Source organism: Haliaeetus albicilla, chromosome 3 (assembly GCF_947461875.1).
Source record: "Haliaeetus albicilla chromosome 3, bHalAlb1.1, whole genome shotgun sequence".
Lineage (NCBI taxonomy): Eukaryota > Metazoa > Chordata > Aves > Accipitriformes > Accipitridae > Haliaeetus > Haliaeetus albicilla.
The window spans coordinates 71,758,639-71,785,552 of record NC_091485.1 but is presented as its reverse complement, the minus strand read 5'-3'; the positions used below and the strand labels follow the sequence as shown (position 1 = coordinate 71,785,552).

At 43.4% G+C, this 26,914-nt stretch overlaps 1 protein-coding gene across 1 annotated transcript in view; it reads left to right on the top strand.

The window, feature by feature from the left end:
- Positions 1-26,914, top strand: part of COL22A1 (collagen type XXII alpha 1 chain) — a 209,309-nt gene that overhangs the window by 80,234 nt on the left and 102,161 nt on the right. The window contains exons 12-15 of the mRNA XM_069780112.1: positions 18,864-18,917; positions 20,538-20,591; positions 21,940-21,993; positions 26,858-26,911. Coding sequence (XP_069636213.1) covers positions 18,864-18,917; positions 20,538-20,591; positions 21,940-21,993; positions 26,858-26,911 — 216 coding nt within the window. The remainder of the gene's footprint in view (positions 1-18,863; positions 18,918-20,537; positions 20,592-21,939; positions 21,994-26,857; positions 26,912-26,914) is intronic.

The window sequence follows — 26,914 nt, the reverse complement described above, 5'->3', positions numbered from 1 at the left end:
CATTGGCCATGTAAAATGCTATCAAATTGAAATAATAATCTTTGCTTTGTGTAAGCAGCAGTGAGTTCGTGGAGGATAATGCAGTAAAGCAACTGGCTGGAAGGATGAAAAACAAAGGAAAAGTATAATTTTGAGTTTATTGAATTTTCAACAGGATTAAATTTGGGTCATGAGGAGGCTGCCACACTGTTTCTTTTCATTGGATATTTTCATTAATAACCTGAAGAACAAAAGCCGGAGTATTTTCTTACTGCAAATATTAGGCAGGACAGAGTATTAAGACTTGGAGGTTAAAATTGAGGATACAAAATAACCACTGAAAATTGCTAGGTTATCTGTCTTGGAAAATACATTCAGTGGTGATCAACAATGTGAAACAAGTAGTATGACTGGACTAATTGGTATTAAAAAAGATGTTGGTTTCCAGGCAATTCTGGCTGCAGACTTCCCACTCCCCACAACAAAACGAGGCTGCAGACCTAGCCTGCAGAGGAGTAGTTCTTTCTCTCTGTAGCTCCATATCACACCTGGTTGTGAGTGCTTTCCTTACCACCAAAATGAAATTTCAAGTTGTGTGGAACAATAGAAAAAGATTGACAGGAGGGTCTATAAGATAGATGGGTGTATTAAGGAAGAAGTCATGGTTCATACTGAAAATGAGATTAAGAATCTGTGGAGCTCTTTTCCAGGGGGTCTGTGGCTACCGGATTGCTCAGGGAATTTAAAATAATATTGGATTGTGGTCTGAAAGGAAGAATGCCGCACTAGCGAGAACATGGCAGTTATGGCCATTGCATCTTCTCATTTGTTCTTTCTATGATTATGATATATTGATTGTATATAGCGGTAATGCATCATGTGAAATTACAATCTAAATGAGGGTTGCTCATGGCAGGAAATATTATCGAGCCAGGCTAGAGACGTGGGGGCTATAAAGCACACATTTCTGCATCCATCTTCCTGCAGTCCTCCCACTGACAGCCACTATTTAGCCTCTGAGACTCAGGATTCAGCCTTTGGAAACCAGCTCATGTTTGGCAGGTGGTGAGAGTCAGCAGTCTGATGGGAAACATGATGTTTACAATCTAAGTTGTGCTGCAGTTGAAGCAAGTTCTTGTTTTCTTATGTTTTGATCTCTGCAGAAAACTGTCGGAAAACATTACTCCATCTGTATTATTGTCATACCTAGAAAAATAGGTCTGCAAGTCAGGATTTGAGGGAAAAAATAAAAAGACCCCACAGTATGTGCAGAACTTCTTTGATTGGAATAGCCAAACAACATTGACTGGCCCAAACGAATGCGTAGGCACAGAGATCCCTGAGTTTATGGCCAGCTTGTTTTGTTTATCTGGTACTCCTGCCAGCTGAGGCAGCTTGTCCTCATCTGTGGAAGAAGTGTATTTGGTACCCGTTGTGTTTGTGCCCCATGTCTGCCCAACAGCTGAGTGTTAGTACTGTTGCTAATGGAGAGCAAAAATATATCAGCTGTACATTGCTGGCTTGATTAAAAAGGGATCTTGGGGATATAGAATCATAGAGTATCTCATGCTGGAAGGGGCCCATAATGATCATTGAGTCCAACTCCCTGCTCCTCACAGGACTACCTAAAACTCAATCATATGACTAAAAGCATCATTCAGACACACCTTGAACTCTGAGGCTTGGTGCCACAACAACTTCCCTGGGGAGCCTGTTGCAGTGACTGTCCACCCTCTCAGTGAAGAACTTTTTCCTAATGTCCAGTCTGAACTTTCCCTGATGCGTCTTCATTCCATTTCCTTGTGTCCTTTGCTGGTCACCAGAGAGAGGAGATCAACACCTGCCCTCCTGCTGCCCTCCTTGGGGAAGTTGTAGACTGATGAGGTCACCCCTCAGCCTTCTCCAAGCTGAACAAACCCAGTGACCTCAGCCACTCCTCCTAAGTCTTGTCCTTGAGACCTTTCACCATCTTGGTTGCCCACCTCTGGCCACACTCTAATAGTCTGATGTCCTTCTTATATTGAGGTGCCCAGAACTGCACACAGTACTGGAGGTGGGGCCACACCAGTGCCGTGTAGAGTGGGACAGTCACCTCCCTGGACTGGCAGGCTATGCTGGGCTTGATGCACCCCAGGACACAGTTGGCCCTTTTGGCTGCCAGGGCACACTGTTGACTCACATTCAACTTGCCATCAACCCAAACCCCTATATCTCTTTTTGTGGGGCTGCTCTCCAGCCTCTTGTCCCCCAATTTGTGTTTATAACCAGGATTACCCTGTCCCAGGTAGAGAATCCAGCACTTGCTCTTGTTAAATTTCACATGCTTGGTGATTGCCCAGCTCTCTAGTCCATCCAGATCTCTCTGTAAGGCCCGTATACCCTTCAGGGAGTCCACAGCTCCTCCTAGTTTAGTATCATCAGCTAACTTATTTCATGTACGTTTGATTCCTGCATCCAGATCATTTATAAAAACATTAAAGACCACTGGCCCTAAAATTGAGCCCTGAGGAACCCCACTGGTGACTGGCTGCCAGCCTGATGTAACCCCATAACTATTATGAACTGTCAGGCAATTATTCACCCAACGTATTATGGACTTGTCTAGCTGTGTGCTGGACATGTTGTCCAGCAGGATACTGTGAGAGACAGTATCAAAAGCTTTGCTAAAATCCGAACCAACCACATCTGCTGGCTTCCCTTGGCCAACTAGAGGGGTGACCTTCTCATAAAAGGAAATTGAGTTGGTTAAGCAGGACTTTCACCTCGTGAACCCATGTTGGCTGTGACCAATGACTGCGCTGTCTCTCAAGTGTTTTTCAGAAACTCCCAGAATAACCTTCTCCAGAACTTCACCAGGCACTGAAGTGAGACTGACAGGCCTGTAATTACCAGGGACTTCCTTCTTACCCTTCCTGAAAACTGGGACAACATTTCCCACCTTCCAGTTAGCTGGGACCTCCCCAGACTCCCAAGGCCTTGCTGCCAGGCCGTGGCCTGTTTGCCCGCCCTGTTTGCAGCACTCCTAGTCACCAGAGCTCCCCAGGGGATTCTTTTACTGGGGGTTGGGGGGGACTTGGCCGCCATTGCTCCTGGCCCCGCCCCGTTCTCCTCAGCCGCTGTGGCGGGAGCTGCCGGCTCCTGGAGGGTCTCCCCGCTCCCCTCAGGTTTCCCCGCCTGAGGAAACCCCGCCATGCCGGCACCGGAGCTGCTTATCTCGGCGGTGTGTTTGTGCGTGTAATTTTTTCACAAATGCAAAAAGATTGTCTTCGGGGTCAGCCTTCAGGTGCAATGGTGAGCCTTCGGCGGCAGAAAGGGGTAGGACTGTGAGTGGGGGGGGGATCAGCCACGCAGGTGGTGTGCGTACGACAGATCGCTATTGCATGTAGGGGTGGAGTACCTTGTCTGTGTTTTGGCATCAGAAGGAGAGAGAAGTAGCCAGAGCCGTGGGGAGGCGGGATGCAAGTGCCTGCGATGCTAGTTTGCATCTATACTCCTGAAAAAAAGGGGAGAGCCTGTGAAATGAAACCCTTCCCAGAGAGGACAACACCTGGAATGAGAGGATTCATGTGGCTCCTTGCTGTTTGCCTGCAGCACTGCAATGGCTTGCATGAGCATGAATTCTTGTTTTTCACTCTGGCTGTGACAGCTTTGTGTTTCCTATTTTTATGGGTATGGGCCAGCACTGGGAAACTGGATCAGAGATGCTGGACTTCAAACAGCTGCGGTCAGTGCAATCGTTGCTGTGCATGTGCTCTGGATGCCTTTATAAGGACAAGGTTCACATCCTAGGTGTTGATAGAATAAAGTTATCTCACCTTTGAAAGAACTAGGATGGTAAGATTAAAATCATCCCCTTATTATAGTATTGCTCTCCAGCTGTGCTAGTGCCAAACACCTGCCAAATCATGCTGTTGCCAAATATTGTGTGTAGGGCAATTATGTGAGGTCTGAGGCATTTGTTAGAGGGCAAATCCTGTGCTTTTCCAGGAGGACAGCAGAGGCACTGGCCTTCCTTCATCAGGCCATTGCCTCAGTTATATCACTAAGTTAAAGCCAAAATGATGCTTGTATTAGAATACATAACATGCCAAGCACATCATTAGCGGTAAACCAAAAGATAATAGCAGCTGTGGCTAAAAACCTAATTCATGTCGACGTGAGGTCTTCTGTGACTTTTAAAACTGGGAAATTCACTGTGATAGCTCAAGCAGCAGCCCAGCGTGTTCTGCCAGGCCTAAATATCTCAGCCTGGTAGAGGATGCTTTTTATGCATAGAAACATGCATGTGCAAACCAAATAACTGTGCATAGATATAGAAAAAGAAAATAACATAATGCATCTACAGGTGCTCATGTAAACTTCTCTAAAGTGGATTTCCTGGTTAATTGTGATTCAGCTGCTGCTGCTCTGTATTGGATCTTAAATTTCCACTGTTGACTGTTATCTTTCAGCCCTTGGAGTGTTTAATCCCTATGGCATTAGATGTAGTCTGTCATATTTCTGCCCATAAATCTGTGTTCCTTTACCATGTGTTCATTCAGTAGTTTTGCACACACTTATGTTATTGAACTGATTATTATACATAGGCAAATATCCAATTCTATAACATGGTGTCCTGGTTTTGGCTGGGATCACCATGAAAGGCAATGTTTTGGCTTTATTCTGTAGGTTATTCAAATGAATATTTGCTAGACCAGATGGCCTGGTCTGCAAAGGTTATAACTCAAATCTTCAAACCTCTGTTGATCCAAGAGGAGTAGGTGCAGGAGAGGAGTGAGGGCAAAAGGGATAGCTGTAGAGCATTTTTGAGGATGATTCAAGCAAGATGGGGTTTCAGTGACTCTTGATGAAAGTCAGGGAAATCATGTTTGACAAGAGCGGTTCTGTAGAGTATGAGGCCTGCATTCCTGGGGCACAGCCATCCACATCTTGAGCCAGCCTGCCCTTCTAATGCCTCCATACAAAGTTGAACTTGGAGGCTTTCAAAAACTTATGCCCTTTTCTTGCAAAGTACGGAGTATTATGCAATGGTGCTGTGCCACCTTTCTAGCATCCTAAAGGCCAACGGTAGTGAGAAGGCTCTGCGGGTGGGAAGGTGCTTGGAAAAGCGATGACTTGGGAGAGAATAAGATGAAAATCTGTCAAACTTTGAGTGGTATGGAAATATCAGTAGGAAATTATTTTTCACTCTTTCTTCTGTTCTAAAAGCTAAGGTGAAGCAAATCAAACTAGTTGATGGCAAGTTTAAAATGAACAGAATGAAGTTGCTTTTCATACAGTAGGTATTGGAGCTTCTCTTTGCAGTCTGGTCTGGAGGTTAAAATTTTGTGTGTTTAAAAAAGTGCTTCTGAGTTAATTGGGGAGAGACATCTGTAAACATCTAGTCAGTACAAAGATACAAACTGTGTTTCCAAGAGTATCCGAGCTTTCCCTCTGTGCTCTATCTGTTTTCCTTCATGCTAATAATCACACATGCAGCAATGAATATGAGAAACAACTTTAGTAGACTAAGTCTATATTCTCCTAACAATGGTGGTCTTTTTTTTTTTCATGGTAATGAGTCGCTCTGATAAAAATGCAGAAGGATTATTATAGGATTTCTAATGAGAATAAAACCTCTGAAGTGGCTTGGCTTATTAGAGATGCAGTGACTGCAAGAACAAGCATAAAAAGAAAAAGCAGGCAGATAGTTAAGGCTCTGGGCGAGGCTGCAGGAGACCCAGGCTTAAAACTTGGCTCTAACAGATTTGCTGACCTTGGGCAAAGCAGCTGGTCTTTGTTCCTGTAAAATGAAGCTGGAGAACCTCTTTCCCTCCAGGCTTTGTATATCTTGCCTGCTAGATCCTTCAAACAAAGGCTTTGCTTCCCCTTCTCTTGCTTGTCTTCCAAATTGGAGTTATTGCCATTTTTAGGGCTTCTGGAAAAGCTGTGGAAATCTACCCTGTTAGATACAGTCTATCCACACAGAGCCCTGTGCTCTCTGTCTTTGCCATGAGGCAGCTGAATATAAGAAAGGTCTGGCCTGAAGGCCATGTAACTTTTTTACCCCAATGCTGTGCTGTCAGCAGGGCTTACCAAATTAGCAAGAGCGAAGTGCCTCTGGGTCAGGGCTGGCTAGCATCCAGTAACTTGAGGCACAAGAACATGAGCGCAATTCTGCCTGCAAAAGGTGCCACAGATATAGCTGGAGTCTGATATTGCATGCTGGTTTGATGGCGAAGGAGAGCTTTTGCCTGGGTATTTTTAAGGGATGCATTTTGGGACAGGAAGGGCTGTGGGTGTGATTTGGTTGCAGGTAAGGCTCAGGCTGGAAGTGGTATTTTAGACACGCAGAGCTATAATAATGTTTGAGAGTCAGGTCTCTGAGTGTCAGGGTGCAGCAAGGACCAGCTGTGCCCCAAGGGAGATGGAGCTGGGAGCAATACCATGACTGGTGGGGCAGGGACCTCACTAGCCAGGGCTTATCCCATACCACCCCAGCAAGAGAGTGGGATGGGTCAGTGATGGTAGCCAGATTCAGCCAAGAGTCCAGATTACCAGACTGGACTGCGGTTGATGAAGCAAGTCTAAGTCCAAGCCAGAAAAGTGATTCTGTAAGTCAGGGTCAGGATTAACAGGGTGCATTGCTGGGCTGCTGCAGTGTAGTTCAAGCAAGGGCCAAAGCTGAGAGCTTAAAACCAGCTTCAGTACAAAGGAGGGGGAACAACAACCTGAACTTCTAGCAGCAGGATATGCTCTCTGAGCACTTATATGATGTGGAGCCTGAGCTTGCACAAACCAATAATTAGTCCTTATTCCTGCAACTTCCAAACAAAACTAATTATTACTCCAAGAGATGATGTGTGTGTCCTTTTCACTGCTGAAACCTTGAGCCTGGCGCAAGGAAGGTATTCCAGCGAGGTTACAGGCCTTGTTTGGGCTGCTGTGGTGTTCAGACATTGCCACCAAGTCCCCAAACTCCTAAATGCCACCCAGTTTACCCAGGGCTGGTGAGCTGAACAGTGACTCTTGGAGCCCAAGGAAGCAGCAGGAGTCTTTGTGCATCAGCATCCACGTCGGCAGGCAGTGCTCCTTCAGTGAGCACATCTTGACAGTAACAAGATGGGAAAACATCTCCAAGTTTAGTGATACTATTAAGTTTGAAATTTGAAAACAAAACAAAATCCCAACTGCCCAGTAATTGGTGCTCCTTGGAGACAGTGGCTGTGGAAACATTGCTTCCTTGGGTTTCGTTCTTAGCACTCAGGTCTTCTTACTTTATTGCACAATAAAAAATAATGTGAGCGTAGCTCAAACTGACCTGGTAATGAAAAGTGAAAGTGCAATATCCGCAGGGGTATTTTTTGTTTGTTTAGTTGGGTTTTTTCACGCTTGGAATCCTCTCTCTCGGGAACCATTCTTAACTACTGACTTCATCTGGTTAAGGTCACTCAGCACTTAACCTCTCAGTCCAGCATTTAAACATCTGTAAAATAGCACCTCATCTACTTATAAGGCTGTCATGCAGCTTACTGGAGTCGTTTGTATCTGTGATTTCTTTTCTGAATTAAAAGGTGGGTGTATTAATGTTAATATCTGCCTTACTACTCTTGAGTATGTTCTGAATCCTCTTGTGTATGTGGGCAATTTCAGTCTGCATGTTGAGTATTTTTGAGTCCTCTTAACTGTACTTAAAGTACATTCTGCACAGCTAAATAACCATGGTTTGATGGAGTTCTTTTTCTTAACAATAATTAGAGGGTTTTAGATAAATTCTGTGGTTTTCTGTGACCCAGAATAACAGCTGCAGATTGTAATAAACAACTCAAAGCCAGATCACATACTAATTGTGCATTGTGACAGCTTAATTCTCAGCAGTGCAAGAATACTAGTAACTTGGGGTTTTTTTCCTTACATAAACTTAGAAAACATTTCTTTCTTTTCAGCATTGGCCCCTGGCTGGCAGGTACATTGCTGGTATATAATGACATCTACTGGCAACCAGAAGTTTGCAAAGTCTTCAGCACTTCTTTCTTTAGAGGATTTCTCTGCCAAGATCCACTGGCAGTGTGGAAAAGGAAGCATGTGAGAAAGATTTGCCAACTTTGTGCTGCTTCTGATAGAAGAGCTAGGGGGGGGCGGGGGGAATAGATTGCCTTGATTCTGTCATTGATAACTGTTGTGCAAATGCAGGATGCTCCTGAGAGCGATATTGCAGCGGATAGATATGGATTAGTTGCCTGTTACGTGGAAAATAAAAAAGCTTTCCTAGCAGTCTGGAGCATACACTCTGAAGTGGATCTCGTAGCCTAATGAATCACAGAAAGCTGAAGCATTACATGAAGCAAGTTGCTATCGCAGGTCTATCAAAAGCATCTTAAGTGTTCTTTGTCCCTCTCCCTGCTACATGTTTTCACATCTATCTAAGTTAAGCAGCCAGATTTTCCCCTTTCCACTGATCAAAGGTGTTGCCTGGCTGAGTTTCCTTGTTCGTGGCTGGGAAGGTACAGGTTCTTTGTTCATGGCCTCTCCGAAGGTGCAGGTGGAGGGGCTGGCGAGACCATAGCAGCACCGTGTTTCATGCTGTTCTTTACTTCCCAAGTAAAACCTGGGGCACCTTTCATTTCCCCTTTTGGGTCTCACCCTTTTTCTTTAAGCACTACCTAGAGATTTTATGTCTCCCAAAGTCCACAAGGCCTGCTGTCTCTGGCTTTGACAGAAAGGTGATGATTTGTGTGTAAGACCCTGCTGGGTAATGAACACGTGTATTGTAGCAAGTGCCAGATGAGGAAAATGTGGGGTTTTTTCATGGCAAGTTGTTTTTTTTTTCCTGGTGAAACAGTGACTGGACCATTAGTGGTTGTTATTTCAAGAGAATCTGATGCATTTGGTGTTATGAGTGCGTTTGCGTCTCTGGAGACTCAGTTTGTATTTCTGGTTGGCTCCGTAGGGGCTCTTGGCCTTAGTTCTTCCCCTTCTTGTACCTCAGTATTCCCTTAAGTAAAATGGAAAGAACGATCATGACCTTTGTAATGCACTCTGAGATGAAAAAACTGGGGGAGCAGCATCACTTTATAAACAAATATGTCTGGTTGGACCAAAACAATTTGTAATCTTGGCAAAGGCTTGACTGAGCAGCCTCAGGTGTGTTTGGCAGTCAGCAGAGGCGTATCACTGCAAGTTGTAAGTAGGTGGTGATAAAGCCTTCAGGCAGGATGCTGTCTCGGGTTTGGGCATGACATTTAAAGAGATACGTGGAGACACGTTGCTCATTGCAGAAAGCAATGAGAAGAATGATCAGTGATTTCACAAATTTAACCGGCAGGGAGACTGAAAGGAATGGACCCTGCAAGGAGGGGAGAAATCATGGACTTGATGATGTGGTTAAACTTGAGGAAAAGCATTCTACTTATTTCAGTGAGCTGCTGGAATAGACTCTGAGGGGTGAATGTGGAATATCAATAGCAGAAGATGTTTGCGAGCAGATTGGCACCGGAGTTTAGAGTATCCCAACACAGTACTCTTCTGCCCTAATATGCTCTTCTCAGAGCTACTGACATTTTTGAGGGGTGTGTGGAGATCTGAAGCATCAGGAACTTCCCAGAAGCACAGCCAAAGGAATTAACAGATTTTTCTCATGAGGCAAAATATCAACCAGTACGTGGCAAATCATCCATGAGACCAGAACTATTTTCTGTGTGCTATTTAAAGACGTAGGGACACAAATTAATCAATGTCATGATACACGACTGGGTTATTTTTCTACTTCTATGAACAGTTGCCCTCTAGCACTTGGCAAGCTGTTTGTCTGGTCCCTAGCTGTGGCAGATGCCAAGAAGGAGCATCAGCTTGTATTTCGAGACAAGGAAGGTTTTGGAGCAGAGCTGTTATGTTTTTCACATTTCAAAGTGTTTAGCTAAGGTATCTTTAATTGAGGACCCTCTTGCCAGAACCATGCAAACAAGAAAAACTTGAACTTCAGGAACTACCGGTCCTGCTTCTGGGAATCCAACCCATTGTAGTCCAGTTTATTTCTCAGGTTATTCCTCTGTGTAGTGGGATTGTGGTACCAATTGATTCCTGTTTTCTTCTGCCTCCTATTCAGTATGTTCAGTCATAAATAGGTCTGCAAACAATTTGACTGTTTCTTAATTTGAAGATTTCAGCAACTGATTGAGCAACTCTTCTAGCTGTTGAACAAAAGTATTTCAAAGGCAACAGCTTCCCCCTGTTCTCTCCTGTACTCCGTTGCAGAGGTAGATGCTTTCTTCAAATAAGTACTCCACTTGGGCCAGTCTTGATTATAGATGAACCAGCAGTTGAACAGTTGTCAAGAGTTGTCTTACTACCCCAGTCTTTCAGAAATCCCTTATATAGTGAGTGAAGGTGTATCACGGTGGAAGGTATATCACATATTAGTATGAAGCTAATGAAGAGGATCTTGGGCACGAATGACAGCAGTGACAGCTTTGAAGTCTTTAGGATGTTTCCAGGCTATTCTGAACTCTACAGTGACCTTGATCACTGTATAGCTGGTTAACAAATCAGTAAGCTCTGATGCATCTTCTCTTCTGCAGTGCCAGGTTTATGAGTGACCATGTGTCAAATTGACTGCTACACAGCTGTTGTTTTATCTATTTTGATGTCAAGGTGGCGCATCAGATTTTTTCAGAGAAAGATACCTCTTGATATCCCTGAAAAATGATGCACCTGCTCTCCCCAGAAGAACGTTCAATGGCTAGGATGAAGGGTCAGAAAGACCATTCCAGTCTCACGGCAGGGCCCATGATGTTCATGATAAAGTTCAAGGGTTCAGAGAGCCTTGAAAGACAAGGTCTCCTGAATTTCTCCTGGGGAAGTTCCTTTTGGGGACAATTGACTTCTCTGCAATGCATTGAATAAAATCTTTGATATGTTTGCAGTACAAAAAATGCCCATAACTATCATTTAACCAGCTGTATGCATACTGGGCTGTGTTTCCTGATAGACTAGCCAAACCTATATCTTCTACTGACCACTGTGTGTCATGTCCACATGACCTTTCTGTTTATTAAATCAGAGTGTAATACAGAGACCAGCAGAGATTTTCTTCTTTTCTTAGAATGAACTAAAGTGAACTCCAAGTTGAGAAGAATGTCTTATTTCTTGTGGAAGCAAAAGATAATGCTAGTTTTGGTGTCAAATTTGCCAAGATATTAATAGGGTTTTACATCATTAAGCTAATAGAATCCCACATCTGTGCGTTGGAGAATGGCAGTCATTTGTGCTGCCTCTCTGGTCAGCAGCTTTTGAAAACAGAGCTGGGTGACATATATCTACTGCAGCTCTGCCTCTCAGTTGATCTGCAGATCATCCCTGCCTTTTAATGAAACCTTTGTCTTTGCCTCACCACTCTAAAAAAAGACAAACACGAAATTTACAACATTTTTCAAGAAAATACTTATTTTGTATGGCTGCTGGAGACAAAATTGTGAAATCTTTTATTTCAGCCTCCTCAAGTTGGTAGCTCCTGAATGGAAAAAAACTAGAAAAGAAAGATATTACATCCTTCCAGACACATGTGGTCTCTTGGAAGAGTTCTCAGACATTTGAACCTGAAGACCACACTCAACTGGCAACATCTCTTCTGTCCTCCTTCTTCACTATTCTCATCAAACAGTAAAGACAGTTTAGTGTGTAACCATGGATCAGCAGTAGGCCACTTACCCATGGTCTTCTGGTTTATTCTTTGTGAACATCAGGTTGCCAAGTTAAATGCAGGCCAAAGAGCCAGGAGAGAGAAAGAGTAAACTTATAGTTAGGGCACTGACCTAGGACACAGGAAATCTGGGGTGAGTTTCTATCTTTGTCCCAGATTCTGTGACCTTCCATATGTCTTCTGCTCAGTTGTGCCTCTGACTTGTCACCCTCGTGAGATGAAAGCAATATTACAGTTGCTATAACTTCCTTTTCATTTCACAGGGATGCTGTGAAGTTAATTAACAAAGGAGAGAGGGGTGTGTTAATGGTGAAGTCTTAACATTGCACAGTTCAATTTTGCTTCTGTTTCCATTTCATCTTGCCACTTTTGTTCTGTTTCTCTTCAGCTCTTGCTATTTTGTCTCCTACCTTGGATATAGATCCCCTGGTTCGTGCAGCTGTCAATATGTTGAATGTGTGATTCATGGGGTTCTGCTTGGCAGATTTTTGAAGGTCTCCCAATGACACCTTTATTGATGTTTCATGACAGGTTTAGAAATTTTTATTTCATTTTAGGATTAGAAAAGCGGCACTTTTGTGTTAGATGTAGGCCAGTTTGGAAGAGAAAATAAAGAAAATGTATAGAATTAATCTTAGAATGAACCATCTTCTATCATCTGCTCTGTAAGCTGAAGGAAAAGTCCAGTGATTTACTTGAATTTGACAGGCAAATGAGAATCTAACCATGTGTTTTGGACTGATTTTTTCCCCATTATTTTCCTGTTTAGTTTGCTCTCATTTCCATTAATGTAGGCCACAACCCAGAGTTTGAAATAAAATATGTGATTATAAGCCACAGCTGTTCTCGAGCTGGAAGAAATATTTGTAAACTTGGCAGCTGCTTGAGGAGCTGCAAGTGGAGGAAAGAAAAGCAGTTAAACTTGAGTAGATTGCTTAAAAACATCACTGAGGAATTATTCCTTTGTGTGCTTTTGATGTCTCTCTAGGATCAGATAATACTGAATTGTTCTATCTCTGTATCTTTCCATATACCTGCAGATCTCTCTCTTCTCCATTTTAGGTCTCTAATTTCAGAGAAATTCCGCTATAAGGCTGGATATGGCAAAATCCCTGTATTAGTTGTTCCCACTCTGAGGAAACATATCATCTAGCAATTAAGGTTATCTACTTAGTAATTTCGTAGTTATCTCCATTCAGCCATCTGAGGATCTACATGGGATGTAGATATAATTTGGTCACAGACCATATACATAATGTTCAGGCCATTCTTTGGGGTAGTGAGGCTCAATATAACCCAAGTGAGTGAATTGTTGGATGATATGCAGCAAATTATGCTATATGTGCGTGTGGTGAGCATGTAATGGAAAGTTTAAAAAACCCCACAACCTTCAAGACCATGGAGGGACCACTAACCTAGACCTGGTGTGATCTGGTAAACCCACATGATGCTGGTGTACCAGGAAGACATCCTTGCTCAAGTGTAGAAATGGGATAACTCTGCTAATGTACACAAGAAAATAAGGGAACCTATCTGGGTGTGTCTATACTTCCCCGGCTCACCTCTATATTTTTGATGGATGATACACTTGAGGACGATGGGAGTATCTTGATTCTTCATCACCCCCGTACTCTGTCTGCAGCAGCTGAGATTTGACTGTGCCTCTGAATTTCCTGATATGGCATTTCCTTTTGTCCATTGGATCTGGACACACCATGTGCCCATATAAGCCCTGCTTTGAGACCCCCCCAGGAATGACAGAAGTAGTGCTTAGGGCTTTCTCTGTAGCCTTTGTGTGGCTCTGAACACTTCTATTAAAAAGTAAATACAAACAAATTCAAAATTCTATCCTTTTTACTGAATTCTACCTAAACTGTTTGTTTTAGTACGGCTCAGAAAACCTTCCTAATTTGCTTGCAGAATTTATGTCAGTTCCTTCAGTAATGAAAGATGGAGTTTTCAGAGTGATTTGTCTTGTGCTACATCCTCAGAGCTTGCAGTATTCAGTATTTTAGGAACTTCCTAAGCCAAACTGCCATATTTGTTAATGCACTTCCTCACAGGTACGACTACCTACACATTCAAGTTTTTGTCCCAAAACTATTGACCAAGGAATCAATAGGTCACCCTACCTACAGCATAAAACTACTCCAGAAAGCCTAGGCTAAGCCTAAGGGAAGCTGACTTAGAAACTAGACTCTGTTGCCTGCCCTCCTTAACAATAGTCATTTCTGCCTTTGCTGCTTCTTCCCTGGAGGGCCTGGTCTTGTTACCTTCCTATTCTGGTCGAGAGGTTTCTCCAGAATGGGACACCCTTTCAAGTTCAGATATTCATAAAGTAGCTGGGTGGCAGTAGAAATGCATGGCATAAACAGATAGGTGTGGTTTACATGTCACCACCAGAATCTCATTGTGTTGAAGCTGGGAACGCAGCCAGCCTGTGGGTACGTAGTATTATTTTTATCCTTTTCAGTGGCACAACCAGGTTTGGCCTTGCTGCAAGGAACGTGATGGGCTTTTCTTCCCCAGGGCTCAAGGCCAGCTGCCAAAGCCTACCCATTTTGCCACTGTGCTGCCTGGATCCTTCAGCCCAGTGCACTTGCAGACCGTGTCTGCTTGGCAGCTATTTCACTGGCCTCTGCTCTCAGCCTCTGCTATTTCTTTATTATATTTACACATTGCTTGCAATTTTAAACTGAGCTTTGGAGCATAGTGACTGTCATTTAATATTTATTCATACAGAGTCCAGCAGAGTGGCCCAAGCAGGGAAGAAATGAGGCGTTGCTGTAATTCAAGTAAATAATCATAGAACAACTACTGAAAAGTGAAAAATGGCATCTGTAGAAATATGTAGCTACCTGTGTGCTATGTAACCTCTGTATACTCACAGTCTGTGTCAGTATTTGACTTCAGTGCTTGCAGTACCTGCCTGCCCCGTCTTGCTCAGCAGTATCTGCTTCCGTGTGACTGCACTCCATAGCCATATTGCACGAAAAGTCCTCTGGTTGCTTTAGATCAGATGGCAGCTTGCCAAATCTAGGTTCTTTTGACAAATATTTTATCAACGGTGAGCTAATGAGGGTGTTTATTCTCTTGCTAACTTTGGAAATGTTTGATTAAAGACCACTGGCTGTGCAGTGTAGAGGATGAAAACTAAACATAAGTGGCTGGTTTTCTAGTGGATAAGAAAAGGACAGCATGCTTATGAGCCTGGAAAGGGGAAAGTACTCGGGAAAATCTGCTGCCTTCCTTCTGAGCCTAATTGCTGAAGCTGTAACCTCCCCAGCAAGAACTCCTCTTGAACAATGTTATTTCAGGCCCCTGTGATTTCTTCTTTGGCCAATATTGTCATTCTCTAACTGCAACTTTCCCTGGCTTTAGAAAATGGTTTCTAGGATAGATTTGTTGGCAGAGCCCCTCCATCCACAAGTGCTGGAGAGAGAGGCGAGATGTTTTGCTAACCCAACTGACCTAACTGGAGGAGTTGAGGAGAGGGAACAGATACCTTTTGGGTACGCCAGCACTTCTCTAGGTCTTAGCAGCATGCTTCCCACAATGCTTGGAATTTTACCTGATAAAAAAAAATATCTGGTGGACAAGTGGAAAGAGGAGGTGATTGTTCTGCAATGCAGTTCATGAAGTTGGTTCGTTTAAAAAAAAAAAAAAAAAGAGTTGCTTAGTTAAGTAAATTATTCTGGCAACATGACTCCATTCCAGTTAGCTGCACTCTCAGTGGGGGTTTTGGCAGCTGGCTGTGAGTTAAGGGTGCAAGCTGTTGGTTGCATGCCCAGCCCTGCCTATCACAGCTACTTTGGCACTACGCAACAAAGCAGCGTCAATGCTTTTCTGCTTCCTGCTGTCGTCCACTGCTCACTCCTGTAGGTTATGTAGCTCACTTTGTGAAGGTGAGCGTTTTGACATGGGCAACGCAGTCTCTTCTTGTGCTTTTATTAAGTTTCAAACATCTGCTGAACCTACCCTTAGCCTGACAGGTTTTTCTGTTTAGTGAGGGATACAAAGCAGCTAGCCAGGGTTGATGGGGAGTCAGTAGAAGGGGCACAAGTAGGATCCCTTTCCACTCTCTAGCCTGGTGGGGTTCAGTGGTGGTTCTCCAGGGGATGTTAAACCTGTCTCTAGAGTCTAGGTTCCTACTGTGCAGTTTTTTCCTTGGGGAGGAACTCGTAAAGCTGGTAGATACACAGAGATTTCCCCTGCAAGCTGGTAAAACTCGAGCTTTATTTCCAGTAAAAGATCAGCTCTGTGCCAGGCTGTCTGATGTGTGGCATGCGGTGCTTCAGTTTATGCATCAAGAGAGAGGTGGTGGCGGTAGATACAAGTGAAGAAAATGTCTTCAGTGAGCTCTTTGGAGTGCTGGGCTTTGCTGGATCGCATATTCCCTGAGCACAGTGCATCCCTGAAGCCCTTCTTCCCTGCTTGGTGACCCTGGTCCTTGGGTGGCAGTTCAGGCTGACCTGAACTGGTATGTATGGTCACCAAGTGGGATAGAGTCTACAGCGCTTTCCTGCAAATGCCCATGCAGCCTCTTGGTTGTGAGGACCAACAGATCTGCTCTGGGCTTCACATCTTTGTAGGCAGCTGCTTGAGATCTGTTAAAAGTCAAAAGCACAACACCATGCTGCTTTAGTTAATAAAAAATGCAAAAGAAAAAGCCTTTATTCTGGCATGCTATTGGCTTAGGAGGTAAGTTACCGTTTGCATCTGGGAAGAGGAGTAACCATATTTTTGGAGGTTTTCAACACCAAATTGGATAAACCCTGAACAACTTGGTCTGAATTCACTGTTGATGGTGCTTTCAGTGGGAGGTTGGACTAGAAACCGTACGAGGTCCTGTCCAGCATGAATGGCTCTGTGAGCACTGTGTATCAAACTTATTGACTGATGCTAGGATTAATTTGTTCAGCTATGCCAAGCAGTTGCTGCTTCATGGAGAAAAAGAAAGGAAAAAAAAAAGGCAAGAGAAGCCTATTAAACATATTCCTTTACTTTGCATAGAAAAGACACAAATCTTTCTCCTGCCTATGCTGCACACTTTGCCATGGAACCGCAGTGCCTTCAAGTTATATTGACCTCTCAGAGCAAATGATTTCCTTAAAAATCACATTTGCTATTTGATGGGTTTTCTATCTCATTAGGGAGCCAATCAAATACAGCAGATCTGATTTTTGCTACTAGCTGCATTGCAAATTCTAGACAGTGTTTCATGAAGGTTCAGTTAACAAGAAATGTGATTATAAAAGTATCTAATGACTTTAATTTGCACATACATCACAGATACTTTACAGATACTATCTTTTATTAACCTTTAAGTGCCAAATATACTTATAAAAAAATAAGGCTGGATTTTGTCACTCTGATATTGACTGGAACCTTGCCCTAGGAATACATCCATCTAAGTCTGCTGGACTACTCATGCAGGAAAAAAACCATCACAAATAAGACTGAATGTGGCAGAATTTGGCCTGAATTTATGTTCATATGTAGGTGGTCCTCAGGTAAATACAGGCAGCTTAGAAATATATGCATCAACTGCTTAGCCACTTTAATGCTCTTTCATAAAGATTCTTCTGTGTTATTGGGTTTTTACAAAAGCAGATGGGGGAAAAAGCTCTCAGTCATTTAGTTCTGCTTTGTGGCATGTCATTTGCCAGCAGTGCTAGTGGTTTTACATCCCATATATGGATGTCCACTGGTTCAGATAGAGGAGACACCAGTAACAGTCCATTAAAGGACTCATGCCAACATCTTGCCAACAGGCTACAGGCTTGGGGAAGAGTGGCTGGAAAGCTGCCCAGCAGAAAAAGACCTGGGGGTTCTGGTTGACAGCCAGCTGAATATGAGCCAGCAGTGTGCCCAGGTGGCCAAGAAGGGCAACGGCATCCTGGCCTGTATCAGAAATAGTGTGGCCAGCAGGAGCAGGGAGGTGATTGTTCCCCTGTACTCGGCACTGGTGAGGCTGCACCTCGAATACCGTGTTCAGTTTTGGGCCCCTCACTACAGGTAAGACATGGAGGTGCTGGAGTGTGTTCAGAGGAGGGCAACCAAGTTGGTGAAGGGCCTGGAGAACAAGTCCTGTGAGGAGCAGCTCAGGGAACTGGGGTTGTTTAGTCTGGAGAAAAGGAGGCTGAGGGGAGACCTTATCGCTCTCTACAACTACCTGAAAGGAGGTTATAGTGAGGTGGGTGTTGATCTGTTGTCCCAAGTAACAAGTGATAGGACGAGAAGAAATGGCCTCAAGTTGTGGCAGGGGAGGTTTAGATTGGATATTAGGAAAAATTTCTTTACTGAAAGGGTTATCAAGCACTGGAACAGGCTGCCTAGGGAAGTGGTGGTGTCACCATCCCTGGAGCTGTTCAAAAAATGCGTAGACAAGGCACTTCAGGACATGGTTTAGTAGGCATGGTGCTGTTGGGTTGACGGTTGGACTCGATGATCTTAAAGGTCTTTTCCAACCTAAATGATTCTGTGATTCTCTCTCTTGTAAAATTCAGCGATGCTGGAACCTGTGTGTCATCAGTTGGAGCGTGAATATGCAGGACAGGTGTAGCCAGGCTGCTGGATCACGACCAAGTACCTCATGACAGGAGGCATAATCCTGCTCTGTTCACAGAGGTCTGACTGAAACCTACTCTGAATCTTTGGTGAAGTTAGATCTTAACTATGAGAAGTACCTATTGATAAGGTCTAAATGGAGTGGCTTCCAAGCTTACATTTGGGCCTAATGTGAGCAGGTAAAGGGGAAAAAATTCCCACAGTTGGGTTTTTAAAAAAATTTCTATGCCATTGGAAATTCAGTGTGGCAGTAAGTTGGCCATGACAAATTTCAAGTCCTGTGCTTTGAAATGTAGCAACAGGAGAGTTTCTCAGTGAAATGTTTCTATGTTTCAAATAGTTCTATTTAACAACCATAGGTCTCTAATCTTGTTCTTGGAAAAAGGCTGGTTTTGGATGGTATTTACAAAAAGGAGGGGAGGGAGGGATCAGCCAGAGGAAGACACTGGAATGGAAAATTGAAAGTGAACCTGTTCAAACATGGGCAAGTTACAGGTGACTGATAACAGCATTGTTACAGCAAGGAGAAGTTGGCCTCAACTCTCAACAGATGATAACTGTGCTGTCTAAAATACATAAATATGTAATAGAATGGTATGGCATTTCATATGAGGTGTTTTTTCCATTGATGTTGTAGGGTGAAGAAGGGCCCCCTGGCTTTCCTGGACTGAAAGGGGATAAAGGAGAAAAAGTAAGTCCAAGTCTTTATTAATTATACTGTGTAAAGTTTAAAAGTTTATAAAGCTATTGTGGAAGGCTAATGAAAACAGGCCCTCTTCAAAGTCTTTTGTTTTACCTCTGTGTTTTCTTGTTTTGTGTTAGCAAGATGCTAAGAAAAGGAGACTGCGTTGTTGTACTATTTTTCGGCAAAGTGCGCCTTAAAATCTTTAAACCTGTTGACAATGCTCAGCCATATTTGACAAATGTGTTGACATCTCAAGGGCATGAACGTTGTCTAAACTTTGTAAAACTCCAGAACAGAAGGGTGAAACAGAATCGAAGCTCAGTGCTAATGCCTCCACATACAGAAACACCAGTGTTTCATCAATATGAGACACAGAAGGCCAAGATTATCATGTCCTTTGTTGCACTGAACATAAATAACTTTTGGACTGAGATGGCCTTTAGCTGCTTACTGTGTCATCATCTTAAAAAAAAAAAAAAACACCACCAAAAAAAACCCCTATCCAGCACCAAGCTTGCTCTGTTGACTAATATTTACTTTGGACACATTTGCCAGAAATGCCTTAAACATAATTTGTGGGGGGTATTTTAGAATTTAAACTTTTCCATCTCTTGTAAAATAGCAAATCTTCAGGATTGCAAGGCAAAATCCCCCTTCAAGTAATACACAAGGCAAAATCCCCCTTCAAGTAATACACAACAAACCAGCTCAGTGTAAAGACAGCCCAGAGTGGCAGTTTGCAGTGCCCATGTCTCTTTCTCATTTGAGCCTTTTTTTACAATATACTTCAAAAGAAAGTGCTGCAGTGCCTAGAAATAAAAACACCAAGCCGGTTCTTCACCATGTACCTTGGCTTGCCTGTTTTGTGTCTGTTGTCTTTCCATTCTCCATTTGTTCTTTAAATTGCCAGCTGCATGCAGCAAAACTTGCCTTTTCCCTGCATTTACTGCTATCCCCTTTAGCTGTGGTGCTGCCAGCCTCGACATATTTAGTTCCATTTGTCCTGGTGCATAGGAAGATTTAAAAAGTGGTGTCTGGTTTTCTGTTTTTGTTTTCTATGGCTTTGCACGTTCACAGCTCTGAGACTTCCTGGTGGCCAGGGTAGTTCCTGAGGACTGCTTGAGTTTTTCAAGGCTTCTTTTCTGTTTGCTTTTAGACTCATTACTTATGTGCATTATAGCTGTGCCTAGAGGCTTCTGAGCTTTGGGATGGATGCTGTACAAGCAAAGAGTGAAAAAAAAAAACCCCTAAAAAAAAAAAACCAAACAGTATTTAGTTACAAAACAGCAGGTTTTTTGAGACAATGGAATGGTGGACAGACAGGCTGAGGGGAGATGATATTAAGATGACTCAATGGTTACCTGTCTAATTAGCTGCAGAGCTTTTATATTAATTTATTCTTGAATGAGTTAAGTGGCCAAGAGTGCCTAGTTCCTCATTAACAGCTCATCAATCGGTCATAGTGTGTTAATGTCAGCAGCAGCTCTTCCAGAGAGTGTAAATAATAAATGTTTGTATTGAAATGATTCTTCTCATTCCTTATTCTTGTCTTGATGCATTACTTAAGTACTTGCACTTGCAACGGGTGTTGATATTGTGCTGATGATAATTCTGTTATTGTTACAGGGGTCCCTGGGCTCACCTGGCCCCGCTGGGAAGGACGGAGCAAAAGGAGAAGCCGTAAGCTTTTGTGTTCCTCCCATGTAATCCTTGCCTTTCAGTGCAAGGCAGGCAGTGAAAATCAATCTGTATTGAGTGGAACATGTCTTGGGGATTTGTATGGCCATTTTAGGAACAGCAGAAACAAATGGTAGGAAGTTAATAGCCCCAGCACTCTCCCTCGTACATTTGCAGCAATGGCAGGTGTCATATGGATTAGCCATCCTGGGAGGCTCCCAGGGCAGCTCTGTTACCATTAAGATGGGAAAGGGGGCAGTCATGGCAGCCTGTGGTTTGGGACCCGCTGCTGTTGCTGTGTTGGTTAATAGCTGCAGAGCCTGGCCATTTGTTTTAAGTCTGGCAGAGTCATCGGCTAGTGGAGATGGCAGGGGGGCGCAGGAGGCCATCTTGTGCTTCCATAACGGACAGGGGTTAGAGAAATAGGGGTCTTGGTCACAGAAGCAAGGACCTGAACTCCTCTTGTGTACTGCTAAAAGCTAAGAGCAAAGGAAGAGGTGCAGGATTAGCTCAAAGAAGGATGCAGCATACCAAATACTGCCTTTAAGAGGACCACAGTTGAAGCATAAAACCACAAACACATTTTCCAGTATCTTACATAAGTGCGTTTTAGAGGTTTCCCTCCTTTCCTCTGCTTGATCACCATCCCTTTGAATTATCTTCATCCCAATGGTGGACCTTTTTCATCTTATTCACTGACCCTTTGTGGCAGTCATTTGGTGGTGACTGGAGGAATTTGGGGAAAGGACTCTTTGGAAGGGCAGGCATACACAAAAGTAGTGATACACAGCAGAAAAGCTCTTTTTTCCCCGTTACTTACATCCCGATTCTGCTTTGTGCCACACTTGTCCCACTTTGGAAAAACTGTGATGATTTTTCCAATATAGCTTCCCGAACTGATGCAACTTCATCCCATCACACCACACATGGCATGGTCTGGGATTGGACAGTGACATACTTGGACTTGCAGAATTTCTTATAGGATGTGTTTATTGCACTGAAAGGTCACTATTCAAGAACAAGTGCATAATGTTATCTCCAAGGAGTCCATGTTTGTAGATTGTAGTTGGTGCAAGCTGTTCACAACTTAGGGAACTCATTTCTTGCTACTTAGGTGGTTGTGTTTGAAGAGCAGATAAATAGCTGCTTCAGTTTTCAGTTTGTCTCTTTCTGCTTTTATTTTTGTGAAGAAAGTACACCACAGACTTTCAGACCTGGATAATAGTACTCAGGGCTGTCGATACTGCATAGAGCTTCCATTTCTAAAGCTGTATGTAATGACTGTTTTAAGCCATCCTAGCCTTTATATATAAAGATTAGCTTTTACCACTGATATTACTGTTACTTGCAGGGTGAACCAGGACAGCCAGGAGCATTTGGACTGCCTGGGCCAGCAGGTCCAAAGGTAAGCTTTCATTTCTTCTTTACATGGGCAGGCATATTTTTTCATTGACTTTTTGTGTGTGTGGATTGCTTGAATTACTTTTTGTTTATGACTTTTGATATTCTCACTGGTGAATGAAGAAACTCAGAATGCTCATTTTCATCAGGGGTCTGCTAAGGTATCAGCAATTAGGCAAGGTATGTAAAAAAAAGAAATACCTTTTGTTCAATCAACAGCATAGCTGGAGAAGGTGAAGAGAACATATTTTGGGGTACATAAGCCCTGCTTCATGTCTTCGGTAAGACTTCCCAACTCTCACAAAGATGCAGGTGAGAATTATTTTCCCTACCCTATGACTGGGAAAAAAAAAATCATGGAGAAAGCCTAGCCTGGATGTTTCTGCCTATTTTGGGAGCTTCAATTTTGTACCAGTAGACAGTGGCAAAGTGATACAGAACTTGAGCCAATGCTTGTATCACTGAGTTTGCTTCAAACAAAGTGCTTCTGAATGGAGATCTGGTGAGACTTAGCTGAGCGTCAGAAATGTGCCTAAATTTTGAAGCCCTTCTCATGAGCAATTCTTTAACCTCTTTTCAAAGTCTCAGCTCTCATTGCCTTGTTCCCTGGTTACTGAGGGCATAACTATCCATCAGCTGTTTTCAGTCTTGTTGTTATAACACAAAAAGAAGATGGTACACTGGATTGACAAGTGCGTTTTCAGGGACATCGTACACACCAAGTTCAGTTCAGCCTATGAAAGGTGCTGCAAGGACAACAGATTGATTGCCCAAATTTACTTCACCTAGTTCTGTTCCGGTACAAGCAAAGACCTTTGAGCATCACATCTTTCTGGAAGGGTCGTATCTAGTCATCTGAATCTCCCACTGAGTTCACTGATGCCTTTGTCCTCAAATAGGAGTTAAGTACCTGAACACCTTTCCAGATGTAGTCCTGATTGTCACATGGGCCTGTCGGAGAGGACTCTATGAAGCAGTTCATTTATATAGGTCCTTCTGGGTTCCTCAGCTGTGGAGAAGCCCTTTTTCCAAAATGTCTTTTTTTCATAGAGAGAAATGTTCATCATTTCCTAAAGTCTCATCAGGAGGGTATCGGAACTAATGGTGTGTTTGTGGATTAGTGGAAATACTTGGCAACCATCCAGCAGTTCTCTGCAGGAGCCGTATTGCCTTCAGCAACACAAAGGGGTTGATTGTGGAAGCTGCATGGCTGCATGTTCAGCAGGGGATAAATGACAGCTGCAAAGCAGGACTGGGCTGAGCTGAGTGGAGGCACTCCGGATACTGTTTTGTCCTTCAGTGGCATTTGGGAGTGGATGATACGAACTGATTTCATCATCCACAAATGCCTGTCAGCTGCATCTCTCCTATCATGTAAATAAATACATGTTTTCTCTCTGTCCTGCATGTTTCCCATAGTGGAGTTACAAACCAGTAGGCTATATGATGCTCCTTGTAGAATGAAGTTCCTCACCCTTGCTTTGCAAAGCTTTTACAAACCGAGCTAAACTGAGGCATCTACATCTACCTGCAGAAAGGCTTGATCTTGGAAAATGCTCCATATTTCTCACCAGGATCATCAGGCACCTACTAGTTCAGCCAAGTAATGAGGCAGTGCTTAACAGAAGTTCAGCATTATGGGCTGGGCAGGATAGGTGCTGGTGGGGCTGGACCTAAAGACGTCTGACTAAGCAGTGCCAAGCGCTCCCAGGGAGAAGGTGAGCTTGGCTAACCCCAGCCTCTCAGCTTCAGTGGCTAAATATAAAACGATCATGTGCTTTCACAGTGACTTTTATTTACCTCAAGGGATGCACTGGCTATGTGCAGTGTGCTTGAGCTGGATTCTGGCCTGAGCTATTTTAAGAAACAATCCTGACTTTGCTGACAGGGCTTTAATATATGGATCCACCCTCCTTTACTCCTCAGTGTAAAGCCCAGCTAACTTGCAGTGTGTAGAGATGGGTGGAGTTGGCAATCAGAGAGGTCACATCTCCAATTACCGTAGTAATGATTTTTTTGTTGCCAGATCACTTATTTTTATCATCGGTATTAATACAGTGGCTCTGGAGTCTACCCCAGGCTCCATGGAGAGCTACCTTGCAGTTTCTCTGGTCGGTTGGGATGTGGTCCTTCCCGGCTCAATCCATCTTCATTTGCATTGAGCCAGGCAAACGCAGTGCAGGCTCAGCAGCTGTACCTGCACCCCAGGAAATACAGCCCCCTGTTTATCTGCTTGGCTGAGGGATTTCCAGTCTTTTGCCTCAGTGGGAATTGCCAGCACTTTCTTTTAAGGAGATGCCTTGCAGCTTTTATAGACCTCGTTAATTATGTGAAGCTTCCAGTCGCACAGATAAGGGTCTTGCAGACTTCTGGTAATAGGACTTCAATCCACAGAGGTACCGTTAATGGATGATGAGCCCGTTAGGGTACATGCATGGGTTACAGAAATGAAATGGCATCAGTATGTCTTCTCTGGTTTTACTGCTTTTGCTGCTTAGTAAAGTCTCCAGGGGAGATTGTTCCTAGCTCAGTGTCTTCATTGTAAAAATGTGGGGGGTTTTGGTGTTTGGGTTTTTTTTTCTTTTTCATTAGACTTGGTGGGTAAACTTCATTGCTTACCAAGAGGGATGTGTGATCTTGCTGGCTATGAGCTGGTGAAACAAAGAAAAGCTCTCAAAGGTAGCCTTGTGCTAATCAGTGTTGGAGCTTCTGGTTATAGAAGATGGTCTGAGATGGCAAGAAATACCCCACGTAAATATGTGGGACCTGGGAGGTTAATTTAAATGGAGTAAGTGGGTCCAGAGAAAAAACGCCATAGCTCAGGTCCCTCACTGTATGATATTATAGCAGTAAAACAAAGCTTCAATTTTTGAGACCAGGCCCTTTAGCCTCTAAAATCCTGCAGCAAATATTTAACCTTTTCCTTCTTTTTTTTCTGTATCTTTAATAAAAGGTTAAAGAGATTTTTCGTGGCTGTCGTTGCTATGGCACTAAGATAGCTATAGCATTCCCATCTGAACTGACAGTTATCTGCACTTGATAGAAAAAACAGAGAGAGAGGGGGGAAAAAAATCCAGCCTTTGAAATATAAAGTATTAGGTAAGAGTTTCATTTTGACAAATTTCCTTCCTGTTTGCTTCAGCTGTTGAAGGTCTCACGCTTCTCTGGTTTACCAGACATGATCTCAGCACAGGCCTTGAGTAGGATCAGCAGCTCTTCTTGTCCAGACAAACTCAGTTTCTCTATCTATAATTTTTGCTGAGTGTTATAACCACATTTTATGTAATGGTACTGACTATGGACTTTCATAATTTGGACAACTTGGAGCAGGCCTCTATTTCTGTAGGGGTCTTGCCTAGACTTTGATAGTAGTATTTTTCTGCAGGCTGAAGGGAGAGATTAAGTGCATGCCTGCTGCTCTCCCTCTACCATTAGGGGACTTGCACTGCTTCCTGACCTTGCAGAGGTCCTCACGTGCCTGATGTTGTACAGATCTGAGCCACCTTTGCTTGTGCTTAAACCCAGTTCTTGTTAACCTGTTTGTGAATCTCCCCCCTGAGTTTGCCACGTGGTTTGCTTCCATACTTAACACAGGTTCAGCCACTTTACAGCTGGGCTGATGAGCTGCTTCAGGGCACAGCTTCATCTGCTTTAACAAGTCGAGTCCTCTCTGGCAGAGGGAAGGGAATTTTGGCAATGCATTCCTTAAAGCAGTGGTGAAACATAGCCAAGTACAGTCCAGCCAGCCTGCCAGGACTGTGCTTAACGACTGCTCCAAATGAGATTGTCATCTGGGGTAAGGCAAGTGTGAACAGCAGTGTGACATGACTAGCCTCCTGGGCACTCGCATCGGGACAAAAAAGCCTCAGTTCTGCTAATAATTCATTGCAAACACATCTTGTATTTTTAATTTTATTTTTTTAAAATAAGAAACATCTATTAATATGAGATATAGAAATGACTTAAAAACAAAATCTTGGTCAGTTTGGACAGCCTTATCCACTACAGCCACCCAATACAGGAGTTAACCAGATGGGGGCAAGGTAGGTGAGATAAGTAAGAGAATAATCAGTCAAATAGGTGATACAAGATGCCAAAACAGTTCTCATGGTCAACCTGTCAGGCCCAGGCTGTCTCCATAGGATGGCTCTGAGGGCTGAGCCTGTTGGCTGAGGATCCAGACCATTTGCAGGCATTGTAAGACACATAAAAGCGCACAGTGAGAGTGTTCTCCGTTTCAGTTTACCTTCTCCAGGGATAAAGTCAGTGTGCAACCAGCTGAAGGACTGCTGAAATGTACCTGATCCTCCTGCATTTCTCCCACTTATGCTGAAAACAAACATTCAACAATATAGTTCAGATCTGTTTCTTTTCATTTACTCTTCAAAATATATAACATTTTGAAGTCTGTGCTTCATCTATGCTGGGATATGGCCTTTGCTGCACTGCTTGCAGTAATGTATGCCTGTGCTTTGTTCCACCAATGCTGTGTTCAGGAGCCAAGACAAAGCTCAATCACCCTGCACACAACAGGCAGGGAGCGACTGATGTTGCCAAAACTTCTGAAATAACCTGTAGAGGAACTTGCTTGGGACAGTTTGCCTTTGTAGGGCAAAACTGAAAACAGAAAGATAAAATTTACTAATTTCTGAGCGCTGGGAACAGAAGAAAACATTGGGGTGTCCCGTTGGGTAAGTAGCTGGGAAGTCAGACACTGCTCTCTGTGTTAGCACTGAGACAGTCGAGAAGCCTCAATTGCCCCCTGTGAGCCCAGGAGGGCAACTTACATTTCTGAATAACTGATTTTATTCTTGGTCTTTTCTGTGAAACAGTTTCTGTTGTTTTACTGTATCTCAATTCCTTGCCAGGGATCCGAGGGAAAACAGGGTCCTCCAGGAATTAAAGGCTATGTAGGTGCACCGGTA